This window comes from Mytilus trossulus, chromosome 1 (genome assembly GCF_036588685.1).
Source record: "Mytilus trossulus isolate FHL-02 chromosome 1, PNRI_Mtr1.1.1.hap1, whole genome shotgun sequence".
NCBI lineage: Eukaryota > Metazoa > Mollusca > Bivalvia > Mytilida > Mytilidae > Mytilus > Mytilus trossulus.
In genome coordinates this window covers 60,190,103-60,208,328 of record NC_086373.1, presented here as the reverse complement: position 1 = coordinate 60,208,328, position 18,226 = coordinate 60,190,103, and the positions used below count along the sequence as shown (strand labels likewise).

General features: G+C 31.3%; 1 protein-coding gene across 3 annotated transcripts; it reads right to left on the bottom strand.

Moving 5' to 3' along the window:
• Positions 1–785: 785 nt before the first annotated feature.
• On the bottom strand, positions 786–12,652 carry LOC134680806 (angiopoietin-1 receptor-like). 3 transcript variants are annotated; one of them, XR_010100511.1, is made up of 6 exons: positions 12,563–12,652; positions 10,046–10,146; positions 8,325–8,537; positions 7,416–7,631; positions 2,130–3,570; positions 786–1,464 (listed from the first exon to the last, which is right to left on the bottom strand). XR_010100511.1 is itself a non-coding variant. In XM_063540049.1 (6 exons), coding segments are annotated over exons 2-6 (693 nt in total). In that variant the 5' UTR covers positions 10,101–10,146; positions 12,563–12,652; the 3' UTR covers positions 786–1,462. The 3 variants fall into 3 exon arrangements, 1 of the variants encoding a protein (XP_063396119.1); XR_010100516.1 differs by having other exon boundaries at positions 2,208–3,570; XM_063540049.1 differs by having other exon boundaries at positions 3,364–3,570.
• Between the last annotated feature and the right edge of the window lie 5,574 nt (positions 12,653–18,226).

The following is an 18,226-nucleotide window of genomic DNA, read 5'->3' as shown; positions in this document are numbered from 1 at the left end:
TGTACCAAGTCAGGAAGATGGCCATTGTTATATTATTGTTCGTTTCTGTGTTGTGTCGTTTGTTTTCTCTTATTTTTGAGAAATTAAGATAAGACGTGGCACAGTACTTGTCTATCCCAAATTCATGTATTTGGTTTTGATGTTATATTTATTATTTTGTCTGATGCTTGGTCCGTTTCTGTGTGTGTTGCGTTTCGGTGTTGTGTCGTTGTTCTCCTCTTATATTTGATGCGTTTCCCTCGGTTTTAGTTAGTTACCCCGACTTTGTTTTTTGTCCATGGATTTATGAGTATTGAATAGCGGTATACTACTGTTGCCTTTATCTAGTAAGTTATGTATAAGGCACTGAAATGTTGCCACTTTTTACAAAGGCATCGATTTAAAAGCTTTTGTGATTTTTTTGTCATTGTTTTGGGGACTTTTGTTCTTTTGTCTTTTGTCTTTCAGCTGAGTTGAGATAGTATCATTCTGAATTGAATTATTGGTATCGTTTACGCGCTTTTTTCCTGATATTATATACGTGATTTGGTGTTTGTTGGAGAATTATCTCATTCGTATTTAAACCACGTATTTACAAGTTAGAAGAACTGTACAGTCATGTATAATTGTACTGTTACATTACATGTTTACATGTTGTTTCAATAATTATGTTGATACCTAAAGATGAAAACAGCATGCTCATAAATGTAATGTCGATATCCTCTTTTTATATCTTCAAATTAGTTTCCGAGATATAAGAACAGCTAAGGATTCCAGCACAGTTATAAATACCCGTAACTAAATCAGATTGATTACCATTATTTTAATTTTTGTACAGTAAACTCAAACCGATGTTGACCCGTTCTAATACATTGGATATGTGGCTCAATAACCATTGTCAAGGCAAACATATATCGTTCATACAATAGTTCAAAAGAAAACATATACATGTACATTTACATTAACGTAATAATATATTAAGGTGGTACCCAACACTTTCACTAAAATTAATTTGGCTCGTTTAATTTTCCTAAAATTTTGACAAAGTATTTACTTAGACCCTTTAGCAAAAATATAAAAATTTCACAAATTTTGAACCAACCATTTTATCAGAAAAATTACACTGGTTATATAGCAGTTTGACAAACACCAATTTTGATCGCTGAGAAGCTTAATATTCCCTGTACAACACAACGTAATTAAAACGTTTAGCTGATTTTACAGAGTTATCTCCCTGTAGTGTTAGGTACCACCTTAAACTAATATAAACAAGGATATTTTTTAAATAGTATAGTTTGCTGATATAAAATCAATGACGTTGTTTGGTAGGCTCTTCAAATATTTACTGAACGTGTAAGGCTGTTATAATATGACAAATATTTAACGTTTTCGACATCAGCGCTGAACGGATAATCCTTCAGCTAGTTACGTTCAATTACATTATTAACTTGGTCCTCAAGTTGAAATTCGTCCAGTGTATCGTTTCTGAAATGAAAATTATGATTAACGTTTTAGTACAGGTAGCATATTTTCACGTATTAGTGTATTTTCCTGTGTAATATATTGTAAGAAAACTAAGGATACATTTAAGATTTTCAATTTCGTATATTGAAATTGAGAATGGAAATGGGGAATGTGTCAAAGAGACAACAACCCGACAAATGAAAAAAACAACAGCAGAAGGTCACCAACAGGTATTCAATGTAGCGAGAAATTCCCGCACCCGGAGGCGTCCTTCAGCTGGCCCGTAAACAAATATATACTAGTTCAGTGATAATGAACGCTATTGCTCTTTTTATTCTTATAAGCGTAGGAAACAACAAGCTTGGAAAACATGAATAAATAGAAACTTTTCGATTGATCTCGATTTTTTTTTGGATCTATTACAGTTTTGTTGTTGAGACCTTTCCTGCTGCGTTATCAAGTGATTATGTTTAACCGCCTATTTGTAGAAGTATTTTATCAATACGTTGAAAGTTTTTTTTCCAAGAAACGATTTACGTTGGACGTAAATATTCGAATTAAATCCCACCGAATGGTATATTTTAGGTAATAAATTTCGTCAATTAAACTGTGAGGTTTTATACAATAGGTTATTTGTAAGTTATTCCAAGTTCGTCAGGTTTGATAAGATATTCTTATATAGATACCATTATAATGGAGCACTGGTCATTGTACAGTTGTTTTCACTTTTTACCAGCTTTAAACATAAGAGTTGTAGAAAATACCAGCTTGTGCTCTCCTCCGGGTGCAGCATTTTCTCGCTATTTTGAAGACCCATTGGTGACCTTTGCCTGTATTTTGTCCTTTTGTCGGGTTGTTGTCTCTTTTATACCTTCACCATTGCCATTATAAATTTGACCAAACTCGAGTATATGGTCCAATATGCAAATATGAAATTAGTGAGAAAATTAAACAGAAAGCAGTAATATTCAAACAACTTTGATAGTATATCACGAGAAAACACAAAAATGTATACTGTTTTGGCATAGGACGCTGCAACGGTTGCAATAATTTTATCACTGATGCAATTACACTAATAAGTTAAGACTGCACAGCAATATGGATTCAAATCAAGTTTCCTTTCACAAATATAGTTTTATTTTAATTTTACTAGTAATAAAAGCACAACTTATGATATTATAAAGGCATACATATAATTATGTGTTTTCAAATCCGTTAACTCAAAAATCATTTTCAGTAAGATTAAAAGTAAAAGATACTGGAACTGACAGGACACGCAGAACTTTTGTTATCTTCATGAAATGAACGTTGATAATAATACGCAAACAAAATGTAAAGTGAATATGTGTTAACTTCAGAGAAATGACATCTACGTAAAAATAATATTTCATCAAGCCCTAATCATTTTTTCACGTATTAGAATTATGATTTCATATTAATACATCAAAACATCAAATATGTGTTAATGAATAAGCTGTAAAGCATTAGAAATATAATGAATTTGTACATCACATAATATTGAAGGTACACGTCGGCCAAACCACCACCAACCAACACCAATACTTAACATACAATGTTGTTTTACTATACAACATAGTTTACAAAGCATATAATTATGTAAATACAACTTGACAATTTTGCAATTGCACCTTTACTTTTGAAACTAGAATTTGTATTGAAATGTCCAAACAGTATGTACTATTTTGCAATCTTGTAAACTTAGACGTTAATTGCAGGTAAAACAAATTACAAATAAAAGAAGTATAAATATCACTTACAGTTGGAATTGCCCGTTACACTATGTGCTAAATCAAATGTTCACAAACACCATTTATAAGAATCATTTATTCAAGATTTAACATTATCAACGTTACAAAATTTTAAAATGATATTAGGAATCATACTAAGAAACATACATACATTTGCCACAGGTACAGTATTGTCCGACCCATCCTGTTACACATCCGTCAATACAAGCTCCCGTATGTGTATCACATCTTCCATTAAGACATCTTTGGGGATCACACCCCCAAATACAGGACCCATTTTCCGGATGACAGTGTTGGTTAACACATATAGATGAACATGCTTCGGTACAATTTGGCCCCCACATACCTTTTTTACAACCTACAAAAAACATTGACCTGTTTTTTTTAAAGTTTTGTATTATATGGTATGCATTTGCTTTCAAATTATTAACTTATACTATTTTATTGAAAACTAAAATATCTGTATATTCGTGCGTGGAAGTGAGTTATTTCCAACATTTGATTATATTAGGAAAATAATTTATCACATACTCGAATGATCAAAGGTATTATATTCAAATGATTTACACCACGTTACTTTGGCCCTTTTAATTAAATTAATTCCAATTGTTCAACATTGCAAGTAAAAATTATATCAAATTTGCGGATAATCCAGAGTCCTTTTCAGTTATAATTATCTTATGTTTTGTCATTCTAAGGGAATATGCTTAGAATTGACATTTCCAAAATTGGAAGGTTGAAATCCTCATGTTTTAAAAGAATTTCGCAGAAAACTGCAGAAAGCAAGTAAGTTCAAGGTTTTACACCTATATGCAGACAAATTTTGACAATATCATTTTGTTTCTTATTTTCTGTTTAAATCTTGCTTTTTTGCGATTTTCGTTATTTCATATCGCAATAATACTACGTTTTCGCTTCTGATTGTCAAACTAAAAAGGCTGCATGAGTCTAAGTACACGATGTTCAAGTGTACACGGACATAACCATAAAAGCATGTACAATTGATCAATATACTAAAATTGTTGATTCGACATAGGAATCGGCATATTCGTCATGATAAGGTTAAACTGCCGCTATGCAAATTCGCAAAGTACCCCAAATTTATACAAATTAGCAAAGTATCTCAAATTTTGCCATATGGTAAGACAATAATATACCTGAAAAATATTTGAAAGTTGTTAACTCTCATGTTTACAATCAAAACTAAGATATATCACATTTTTTACTGTTGTGGTAAAATAATATTCATAGTAGGACATGCTGATCCTGTTAATCTATCTGAAGTCGTTTAAAAAAACAGACGAGCAAGGAATATCAATCTATAAAATTGGAACATTTGTGAACACGTTCACCATTTAATTAATGCAAATATCGTAAAACTAATGATGATTTGAATATTTTGGATATTTCTGGGTAATAAATATAAGAAGTTTAGAAAGAGTCCTGTACACAAATATTTGTTATATTAAAGATGTCTAATAAAAAGAAACAGATAAATGGCATATCATTCCGTAAAGTCAATTACGACACAGGACGGATGCCTAAATGTGAGTAACATCTCCATAAAACTTTAGTTTAATTTCAAAACCACAACGTACTGAAAATAAATCCAAATTTCGAAAGGTTACACAAATTGAATAATAAGGCCGTATTGGAGCGGTTGATCATTCTGACATGAATAAGTTGTGTTTCAATTTTTTTCAAGATTAAGAAACTTTTAAATTTAAGTATTTATTAATAAGTGATAACACATTTCTGATATTTGTATAACTTCAGTTCATATATCTGCTTTTTCTTCCCGTTTTATTCCCGTTTAATGAGTAATTTTATCTTTATATTTTTATTTTTTTACAACAAAGGCATTCACCGAAAACATTGTAAAATTGTTGGAACAACTAATATGTAAAATGTCGAGGCTAGTTTCCAATATATCGATGATATGTATTAAAACCAATTCTTATAATAGCGCAGTAAACAAAACAAATTATACATGTGGTCATGTGCACATAGTGTTATGTAGATGGAAAGTTGTCTAATAGGTACTACTTTCGGTGAAACTTAAGAATCAACTTTTTTCTAAATCCAGTATATCTAAATGAACGTACAGTGGAGATCACTTCTAACCTCTCATTAGAACTGTCAGAATATCTGTCATAGAACCCTAGAACTGTTCTAAGTAGAACGGTCATAATCAGTTTTAGGTAGAACTGACTAAATCAGTTCTAGGTAGAACTGCCAGGATCAGTTCTAGGGTAGAACTGTCTAAATCAGTTCTAGGTAGAACTGTCCAAATCAGTTATAACCGTAGAATTGTCAGCATAACTGACTAAATCAGTCAGTACTGTTAAACAGTTCTAAATGACGTCACTGTAGTAAGGGCATTTTAGAATTTAGAAGAAATAAACCACTTCCAATTACTTTGCTATATAAAATAGCAGATTTTCTATATTGCTTATTGATCAAACGTTACATGTACAGATATCGAAGTGAATAGAAGGTTATCCAACTCATCGGAGAAATATTTCTATAAGATTGCATAGGACATATCATTGTTTATGTTTTTTCGTTCCCTGTTTAATTAACAGTCTCTTCATAAATATAACTTTGCATATTGCTGTCATTTGAACTATACACTTCATCGTGATATGTAACTATAAGTGATTTACTATGCGGCTAAATATATAAATATATCTTAAGATTTACATTATAAAGTGTAAATATGATCAGTTTTGGTTGATGCTGTCACATATGGTCAGCTTTGGTTGATGCTGTCACATATGGTCAGTTTTCATGGTTTTGGTTGATGCGGACAAACAATTTTGTTATATCCATGAGTCAGTCTGAGATATCAAAACTACTGAAATTAGTTTCGATTCAAAATTTTGATTGAAAAGAGGACATGCTTGCACTATAAACTGATGCGAGCATAATTTTGTTTTTTCCAATATTGCTTTCATATATATTAAACAATCCATCCTGCTATAAAAATATAAGCTCGTGCAATATAAAAGTCCACTCGAAACAATATTCCCCAATATTCATGCAATAACCCTATAATATAGATCATTTGTATTATCATGATTATACACTCAATCTTTACATAAAAATATAACAGATTTACTATGCGACTATAAGAGTTACATAAAAAAAAGAGCAAATATGGTCAGTTTTGGTTGATGTGGTCGAATATGGTCAATTTTGATTGATGCTGTCATATATGGTCAGTTTTAATTGATGCAGACAAATAATATTGTTACAGAAGTCAGTCGGACGTATGAAAACTACTGATATTTGTTTCTGATGCGAAATTGAATAAGAATAGGAAATACTGGCACCATCAATTGATGTGAAAAAAAATTGTGGTCATTGATTTCCAATATTACAGTTATTTATCTACATATATATTATATACATTTATCCCTCTTGACCTAAAATTATAACTGAATTGCTGTGCAGCTATACAGATTTACATAATAAAAAGCAAATATGGTAAGTTTTGGTTGATGCAATCATAAGATTTTATTACACGACTCAGTCTGAAGTATAAAAACAACTGATATTTGTTTATGATTCACTATTTTGAATAAAACGAAGACATGCTCATTTGAGGATCAAGGGGAGGGGTCAAGGGGTTGGAACCCCACTCTTTTTTAACATCAATGCACTCGAATGGGAGCATATAGTTCAACATCAATGCATATAGTTGGACCCCCTACCCCCATCCCCACCCCCATCCTTTTAAAAATGGCTTGATCTGCCCCTGGATGCTGGCATTATAAATTGATGCGAACAATGGTTTTTTCCAAAATTGCTGTAACTTGTAAATTACAGTCCCTCTAGACCTAAAATTAAACTGAAGTACTGTGCAGCTATAGATTTGCAGAAAGAAAAAAACAAATAATGGCAGTATAGATTGATGCATTTTGTTAAACAGGTCGTCAGAGGTATAAAAACTACTCGTTAACTGATATTATATTGGTTAATGAGGTCCGATAATTTTGTTATGTGATAAGGAGCCATCCTGACTCCGGGAATAACAAATGAAAAACAACTCAAATAATAATACCCCCCCCCCCCCTAATACTAACCGTTAGAAGTGATCTCCACTGTAGCTGCATTTTTCTAATACCATTATAACTTAAAGTAAAAAATTCCTAAAACGACGCGTTTTGAAAAATGTTTTGCAGATAATCATAAACTTACCATTAATTGCAACGTAACACAATTCAATTACAGGACCGGTGGCGGAATCTCCTATAGTGTCGTAATAAATGACGTATTTTCCTAGTTGATTACAGGGAATATTCTGAGTGATATTTGGGAGACCAAGATCAGGATCTTCATAACACAGATATCCAACAGGTGGAATAGTTGATGAATTGGTCACATATACCTTAAATCCATTCATACGATAAGCAGCTGTAATGAATGAATTTTAAACTGAACTAAAAAAACAACCAGCATAACTGATATTTAAATAATCCTTCAAAAACCTTGAAACCTTGCAATGTTATCAGTCATGAATTACAACAGCAACTCTAGTTTATCTAGTACGAGTATATAATGTGAACAGTTTATTGTGTGGTACCAATATGACAAATATTCAATATATTTACCTGATTTCAAAGTAAACCCGAAATAGTTGTCAAAACTGATAGTATATGTTTTCAACTCGATCAATCTAAATGATATAAAAACACAAAAGGAATATGATGGTCAATGAAAAGAAGATACATGTAAGTTGGTATGCTGAAAATAGTCTGTTACTTATTTTTGTATATGACCATATCATACATGTAGCACGTGACATCCGGGTTCGAAACAAATTCCGTTGAACTTTACAATCTGTTGAAAATGAAACCTAATGTCAATTTGGAAACAATTCAAAATATGAAGCAGCATGAAGTGTATCTGTTGAAAATAGGAAAACAGAAAATACACTGTCGTCTTTTTTCTTCGTAACAGAGTTTAAATGTTGAATAATGCCATTTTGGAATATTTCTCTTACTCGATTTAAAGATTTGACACTATAAATATCAATATATCATGTTTAAAGGCAGTTATTGAGAACAGTTATACTATGTTTATGCATATACAATGTTGTATACTTACAACCTTTTCTGTAGTATATAGTTATATCCATGATGAATGCAGACGCAAAGGAAAATTGAAACATCCACCATGCTTTTGGCGCACCGTCCACGTTTGTGGTTGAACATGTTTCCAAAGAAAATTCATTTGATATTGGTGGCAATATTGCACCTTCAGGTGTGCTTCTTATATACCGAGAACTTTGGGAAGCTGTTCCAAATGGTGTAAGATTATCTACAAGATGCATATAAATACTAAAAATGTTGACACATTGAAGCACAAATATGTGACCGTCATAGTCCTGCCGAATAATATGTTTAAATATAAAACAGAATTAAACAGAGATTGAATACTGTCCGTTTTGTGTGTGTTCTTCAGATTTAAGTTATCAGCAGATACAAAAAAAATTACACAATAGATCCTTTAAGAAGGATATAGGATAAACACATTGCATTACAACATCATCCTGTGTGTAAAACATCTGAGTGAGTCGCCCTAGTGTTGGCTATTTTTATAGTTACATGTATGTTTCGTATGTGTATTTGAATATTGGTATAAAGGCGTAAATTTAAATTTGGAATCATGTCCAAATAATTTCAAGATTTATCATTTTTGGATGAATAAAAAGTTCCAGATTTTATCTAACTTTAAATACAATCTAAACAAGTATGAAGTATTTTATCACACAGTCTACAATTAGTAGCATTCACTAGGTGTTACTCTTGTTCACACGATCAAAATGGCTAAAATGTAATTTTTCATGCAACTTTTCGTCTAATAAAAGTTTTCGCTTATTTGTGTTCAATTACGCAGGTTACCCAAAGCCTATCAGGATACCTGTCGGGGACTTTTTTTTCAAGTATGACGGACAGGCGAACAGAAGTTATCTTGCTTAGAAAACAACATATGTCACAAAAGTCATTCCATTAGAATGACACAACGATACATTATTTTCAGTTATGCTAAGTGACATTCAATTTCACTGTGCATGACCTAGGCCTTTTTTATTCAAGTTATGACAGTAAGGTTCTTAAAAAAAGTCAAAATGTTTTGAATCCCATTACTCTAAGATGAACAGTGAAATCAAAATACCGTTAATATCATGAAATAGATCCCCAAATCGCTATGATACAACAGGCATTTTAAAATGTCAAAATCCTACCAGCCCATTATACATTGGTGAAATCAAAGGACATCACATTTTCAACATTATACGAAGATAAACAATTTTACACTCAATTGTAATTGAATCTCCGAGAGATGTGTTCATAAGGTTTGATTATGGATCAATATGCTCCAAACAGGACCAAAGTAATTGAATCTTGATTTACAAATTGAAGAAGGACACTATGATCAAATCAATATATTTCAATAACACTCGGCAAAGCGAAGTACATAAATATATGATATAATAGCACATTGCAACCGTAGAATAACATTGACACCTCAAATGCATGTTACGACAGCACACCAGGACACCACAATTTTGTTCACGTATTCATACACAAAGATGTGTTGGGGACTTTATAAAGGACTCAATATATAAACAGGATTAGTGGGTGTTCCGGTTCATAGTGATCGTATTGAGTTTTCGCCCGTAGATCATGTACAGTTATATTTACGCAATCGTCATTCACACAAATAAATTATATTTGTAATAAATATTTGTCTTATCGAAAATCATGCCTCATCTTCTTATTTATATAAACCTTAAGCAATTTAATATGCACACATTAACTTACGTTGGGCTCTTATTGTCCACTGGATAGCTGTGTGGATTAGAAGCTCTAATAACATTTGTAGGGTTGTTATATCCAATGATAATAGTCAGAATTATGATTCACTAAAATGAAGAAAAAAGATGACCAATCTCATTGTTAATCATATTGAGTAAATAATAAATACGACAATAATTAAGGTGAGGATGAACAGTTGTTGATATTTCGATTACAAAAAGTAGTAGTACTTAAAAGTCGTTTTACAGCGAGTGCATTATAATCTACAGCATAATGCTTAGAATTAAAAGTAGAAATCGTTCAATTGCAAAGCAAAAACAATTCGGCTTCAACATGTAAGACTATCAAAATGTTTGCTTGACATGTACCAGGAGCTTGGTCTACTATATCATTTTTAAATAATGCACTCAGCTCCTGTTGCTTTAGTCCTGTCCGAAGTCTTACTGTTAGCTTTGTTTGACTTTTAATATACGTTTGATTATATATTCCGGAATTTAGGATGACAGCAATTATTACTTGCATAGTTTACATTTCGTTTATGGGCCAGATGAAACACGCAACCGTTAGCGGATTTTTTTCGTTGTGTTGACAAATTATTGGTGGTTTTCCGCTTTTTTCTACTTGTTGGTGGGATTGCTGTCTCTTTGATACATTCCCTGTTCCCATTCTCAAGTTGATGGATGGTATACAATTCAATGTATACATTCAATGCAATGCATACAAAAAAGACAACAACGAACAATTATTGTAGCGAAAAAAAATATAGTATCAGTATCGCTATGACGCAGTCAAAACCAATGAACACTTATGTCTAAATGTTACATTGTAGCAGTTTACAACAACATGCATATGATGATCTTTCATTACCAATACGGCAAAAGATATTACATAATTTATTCCGTGTTGTGTAATTGAAATAATACTGTTGTCTTCCACCTGTAACACAACACAGTACGCATTTAAATCAAAAAAGGACATAGGCATGGGTGCTAATGTCAATATATGTAGAATCGGTAATATTTTCGAATGAAAGTTGAATAATTGTTTATCACTGCAGAACACTTTGTTATTGATAAATTTGAATAGTAAAAAAGTATGTTTGACATTTCAAAAGGGGTCGCATTGTGCCTGTTTCTCAGATCTGAAGTACCTGTTAGGGTACTTCAAAAGTTATAGGAACCATTACTGTCTTACATGTAACTAACGGTCTTTATAAGTCTGCAATACATTACACAATAAGGTCTACCTTTTACGTTTAACTTTATTTAAGGTTAGTAGATATAGGAAGAGGTGGTGTGAGTGCCAATGAGACAACTCTCCATCCAAATAACAATTTAAAAAGTAAACCATTATAGGTTAAAGTACGACCTTCAACACGGAGCCTTGGCTCACACCGAACAACAAGCTATAAAGGGCCCCAAAACATAGCAGGGGGCAATAATAAAAAATAGCAGGCGTGGATGAGTATCAATACATCCCAACATCGTAAACAATAAAGATATAAACATGTCAAAGCTCTCTCACAGGCAAACAACCAATAACTGAAATATATAAGGGCATACACTACAAGCACGGGGATACATTCTACTGCATCCACACAGCACGAGTAACAAACCCTGCAGTAAATAGATATAGGAAGATGTGGTGTGAGTGCCTACATAACATTACGGAATTTAGCAATACAAGTAATAAATTTTGAATACTAGGTATTGTACTGGTAAGAAATATTTCAAAATAAAAACGAATTAAATTAAATATAAAAAGAAATAGCATCATTCACAGCCACGTTTAGTTTTATCGTTTTCAATCATTCATTCTGTTCATCAGACAGTAAACGAAGGTTTTTATGCAGAAAAGTATTAAATATTATCTGTGACCAATGTCTTTTGAACGTTGATGAAATTTAAATCTTCTCATTCTCATCAAATAGTTTAAGGAATAATTAAAATATAGGTACAGGATCATGACAGATGTTCTTCAAAACCTTAAACGGAATCTGATAAAACATGTTGACATAACTACTGAACTCCAAAGTAAATTCAAAAAGAGTGAATGCCATATCAACTGACAAATTAAAATTGAACATGTTTAAATTAATGAGAATAATTGAAATACCTGTCATATTCCTATAGTGATACTGTTATTTCTTAAGTAAAAATATTGTTAAAACCGTGTAATATACATGTAGCTAGCTAAGTAGTTAATTAGTCTTAAGTGAACAGCTACAATTATAATGAATTCATATTCCGAATAAACAAATGCATGATATACAAAAAATATACACATAAGTTTATTCAACGCATTCAACGGTGAACATTATGCTTTCGTAATAAAAAAACAACCATATAAAACTCGCATTGAAATTGAAGAAATTGAATCACAAAATAATACAGGTGTTGACTGCAGTTCACGTAAACGACCATATTTCGTTCATTTATTTGTTTGGATAAAAGATAAATTAAAAATTATCAAACATGACAAAATGATAATTAGTTAGTCTGTATATAAAGAAACAACACATACCTTCAGTAAAATAAGATTTCATAATGTAGAAAAAATAACCCACACTTTTATGATAGCTCCCTAGACTATTTAAAAAAATGACCAAGTTTCACCTATTTCAGTCAAGCATACAGTCACTTGTAATTTGATATTGCATTATAAATATTTGTTGGTTACGTTTTACAAAGTATGATCAAATTACAATGTACGTTTTGTAAAGTTCACAAACCTGCTATTAAATCTTCATTAAACTAAAGTATTGTATAATTTTAAAGACACAGGGTGAGAATGGATTTAATAAGGTGAAAGAACTTATCCCGGCCTTCCCATCAATTAAAACAAAATCATAAAAATGGTTCAAGAATATATTTCTCAATTTACAAAACCTACCTTGTAGAGATAGATTGCCTGACTTAAACAGAAATGTTATTTATATAAAACAAAGTTAAAGAATGATTTATGCTAGATAAAAAAAAACATCACGAAGTCAAACACATATCAATAATGGGTCATTGATATATTTTATTTTAAAAATATTTTACAGATAGCAATAATTATCGCTATTATCTGTATTTTTCCTTTGATGTTTTTTGTGATAATTTTCATATCACTCGTGTAGAGTGAGAATGAAAATTATCGCTAGTTTCCAAGGTCCTTAGCAACAGCGTATTAACTTAATTCATGCGCTAGAGTGTCGGCCAATCAGAAAAGATTTGCCGGAACTATACAAAAAAATGTTATCGGATGACTGCGCTGAAATGTGATTTCTCGTTTTAATATTTTACCGTGAATTTCGCCGTTAAATAATTTATTGGAAGTTAATAAAAGTAATCAAATCAGGTTTTAAAAAATAAAAAAATGTCCTTTTACACATAAGTCTACTTCAAATCATCGTAGGTATGTCTGCATGTACATTTCTTCATACATGTATATTTCATCTTGAAAATACATTAAATATTCAACCGTTTACTTCATTTTGATACGTAGAAACACCAAATTACAGCTTATCAACAGTGAAAATGGTCTTTGTCATATTTGAACACACCGGATGGTCAGATGAGACATTTTTTTCAAATGAATGAACTACCTGAGCGACTACATATTTCTATCAAATAAGCCTACACCAAAAATAAAAAATAGTACCACAAAAGAAAATGCATTATCATCGTATAAGATATTTTTTTTTACTGAAATTTAAATAAAATGATATTCGAAATACAAATAATAGCGATAAATAGATTATTTATGATTTTTTAAACTCGATGCATTTTCTCATTCTCATCTCATCTCAGGGCTCCGCCCTTCGATGAGATGAGAATGAGAAAAAGCATCTCGTTTAAAAAAACATAAATAATCTATAAATATGTGGATAAACATACTCACATACTCAAATCGCAACAAATATATTTTGCCTTCAGTGCATACCACCTGATTTAAACGTTAAGCGTGACGTAATCAATTCATCTTTAAAATTTCAAACATAATAAGAATAATCTTTTTTTCAACATCCACATACAACTGTACAAACTTTTGTATAGTCATATTTATGAAAAGTTTTTTTTTTTATTAAATGATTATGCGACAAGGGCAGACCGGTGTACTCCAAAACATGAAATTGAAAAAAATTGATATTTTGGAAAATAGTAATACGTTAAAGATTGTGTTCCAACACTTAAAAAATTGGTGACCCAAAGATCTTTAAATTTAATTTGTTCATGAATTTTTATGATTTTTTTTACTTTTTTTTCAATATATGCAACAACTTTGATGGGCAGCAATTACTCGACAATTCGTTGGCCGAATTCACTAGTACGTTAAATGCCATTATGGCACCATTTTTTATAAAGAGGACAAACAATGATAAATCTAAATCTGACAGATCTAACATTCGTGATGATAAACCTTGGTTTAACGCCCAGTGTAAAGACCTTCATCGCCGCTATATAAAATGCTTAAATATATTTAATAGACTAAAATCACAACTGAACCATAGTAATTTAATCCGAGCGAAAAAGGACTATAAAACACTACAACGTCGCCTGAAACGAGAGTATATGCGCACTGAAGGAAACATGTTAGACATAATGAGACTTACAAACCCAAAATTGTTTTACAAAAAATTTAAAAGGAAAGCGTCTCCTAAACATGCTGTACCATTAAAGTTGTTCCATGAACATTTTAAGTCATTGTGCTCATCAGACACAGATGCTGTACTGGACGACAGCCAATTTAATAACACTGATGGTGAATGCGTCTATGAGGAACTTGATAGAGAAATTACAGAAAATGACATTTTGAAAGCTATTCGTAACCTTAAACGTGATAAAAGTCATGGAGTTGATGGAATTCGTAACGAATATTTTATTGAATACAAAGATGTGTTTATGCCTGTATTACTGTACATTTTTAATGGAATTTTACAGACCGGAATTTTCCCTACGGACTGGGCTAAAGCCATACTTATACCTATATTCAAGAAGGGTAATGTGCTTGATCCGAACACCTACAGAGGGATTAGTTTAGTCAGTAATTTTGGAAAGTTATTTACGTCCGTTCTCAATCAACGTTTAATAGACTGGTCGGAAACATTTGACATTGTGACCGATGCCCAGTTCGGCTTTCGCACCGGTCTGGGTACAGTAGATGCTATTTTTGCTCTTACATCATTAATTTTCAAATCTTTATCAGCCAAAAATCGTTTTTATTGTTGTTTTGTAGACTACACAAAAGCTTTTGACACTGTTCAAAGATATATGTTATGGTATAAACTATCAAAAATTGGAATACAAGGTAAATTTTTAATGATTATCAAAGCAATGTATTCTAATGTAACTTCTTGTGTAAGTGTTGATGGGTTCAATTCTGATTATTTTACTAATGAAGTAGGTTTGATGCAAGGTGAAGTCTTATCACCAATATTTTTTTCTATGTATGTCAATGATTGTGAAATGGCTTTTATAAATAGTGACTCTATTCCTTATGAGATGAAGGAACTAAATTTATTTTTACTAATGTACGCTGACGATATGGTTATTTTTTCAGAAACTGTATCTGGGTTACAAACATTACTTGATACTTATCAAGTGCACATGTATACAAAAAAGCACCGAACCATTTCCATTGTATTGAATTGAAAAACATTGCAAGTAGCGTAAATCCTACGATTGAGAATATTTCGAAGCATGTTATATGCTGTGTTTCTGGTTCTACACTTTATAATCGTAAAAACATGAACGGCATTAAATTGTCCACCTTTCAATCGTGTCAAGTTCATGCTGTTAATTTGATACATATTTACATGATAGTATTTTCCTTTCAAACACAGACATCGAATTCTAAATTATTTAATTACGTTTACCATGCGGTAATTCCTACACTATCAAACTATCCAAATTTATTTACAATGCGTTTTAAAATACACATTACTTTCACGAGGTTTAATAGCGGAACAATTGGCTTAAGGTCACACCAGGTGAAAGGTAATTATTTTGTAGGTTGTATAGACATGATAGATATGTGTAACAACTATGCATTATTGACTAAAATAATGAATATGTATTTTAATTGTGTTTCGATTGATGTAACTGTATTAAATATTTCTGAGTGTTATAAAATTGTAACTGTTGTAAATTTGTATAGTATGTTGAAACTTAAGCATAATTTATATACTATTAACTATGACATTTACAAATACAGTTAATCTATGTAGTCTCAACGTAAACGGAATTAATTCAAGAGAAAAAAGAAATAGAGTAATAGAATGGGTTACCGCTCAAAAAAGTGTCATAAGTTTTTTGCAAGAAACACATTTTGATGAAATTATCGAAAGGGATATAAATAATAAAACCAGCATATGATGCGTTTTGTAGTCATGGTACTACGGCTAGTAGGGGTGTAGCTATATTAATTAAAAAATCATTAAGCTACGAACTAATTGATAAATTTATTGATAGGGACGGAAGATTGGTGCTTATCAATGTGCAAATGAATAACTCAATTTTTACATTTATCAATGTATATGCACCTAACTGTAAAACATCACGAAATTCTTTCTTTAAAAAAGTCAGCGATAATTTAAAGGAACACGGTCTAGGAATAGCAATACTTGGGGGCGATTTTAACGAGACAATAAAACCAATTGATAGAAAATCTATACGTCCATGTAAATTTACTCAACCTGTACATGGTTTAAAAAACTTGATTAATAGTCCATCAGCTAGTTCTCAAAAGCGCGCTAGTTAAGGAGTTTGTGTTACACCCCAGGGTACCGCGATTTTTTTTGATAGAATTCAACTTCATTTTCTTATTGATAAAATACAAGGTGTTAGACTAAAATAAAAGTGTCCAAAAGAGGATTAAAAAGGTCCCTTCCAATGGTCCCCTCATTTAGCAATCACGACTAAGTAATTTTTAATTAAAATTTTTAATATAAAGCGATTAGAAAAAAATAAAGTATAGGTTTCAACAACTAAAACAGATACAAAACTATCATATTAAATGTAACTCGGAAGATTTTTTGTTTAAAACAAAAAGTTTTTTTACATTACAAGCAATCCGATTTTTTGGTTCAAATTAAGGCATATTTTCTCCTTTCATAAAGAAATTCGTTATACAATTACACGTTTTAGTTAATTAAACATGAGAATTTATCATTATGCAATGTTTAAATCATTTGTAGTATTTATATATCGTCTAAAATATGAATTATTTAATAAAATATATGTACGTGTAAATACTCGTGAAATACCGGAAATCATCAAATTATCGTCTTTGATTCAGTATACATCATGTACAATGTATTCACACATAAACATTACGAATTTGCAACTGAAAACAAACATTTAATTGTCGGTTTATGATGTTTTTGTGAGACAAATTATTTTATAAATTGAATGTGTAATGAAATATTTATGAAAAAATTACAAATTAAGGTGATTTTTTTTGCGTTCAGAAAAGGTGCACTCTATCGAACTCAATAAAGGTGTGCTTGATAACATTTTGTATTTTAGCTATGTAGTGATTGACTTGAGATTGTTAAGTCATTCAATCGACAAACATCGCTTTGAACGAATGTAAAATAGTCAGTTGTGAGATTCGGCAATACTTTTTTACTTTCTTAGGTTTCTTAGAGATACAAAAAAATGGTTTTGTTGGTTTCAGTTTAAATAAAGATTCTGTTAAACGTTGGTTGCTAAAATTATGCACATGAAAGACCTTCAATATCCTTAAAATGTCGAGATTTGGTAGGAATGGTTAACCTTGAAACATCCGCCCAAAAAGAACTAAAAAAAACTCGAATGAATCGAGACGAAACTGATGTTTTGAAATTGTTTCAGACACTGCAAAGCTAGCCAATTCCATTATAACATCTGAGCAGTTATATGGCTTGTTCTCGGGTTATTTTGCTTCTTCGGAATTAATGTGCGACCTTCTTTACGCGTATGAAAAGGGAAAATTTGCTTCAGAAATTTTTATTACGGAACGGCTTATTCAAAAGTCACCGATATCTTCAAAACACTCAAAAGAAAATCATTGCTTACATTTTTAAAATGGAAATAAAAGGCAAGCAGTTAATGGCTGATAAGAACAACAAAACATTGAGAGCAGATGAAAAATGTCGCCTGCTTGTCATAGCCCAGACAAGAAAGTTGGTTTTGGGATAGGTTCTCCAGTTTGAATTAGGTC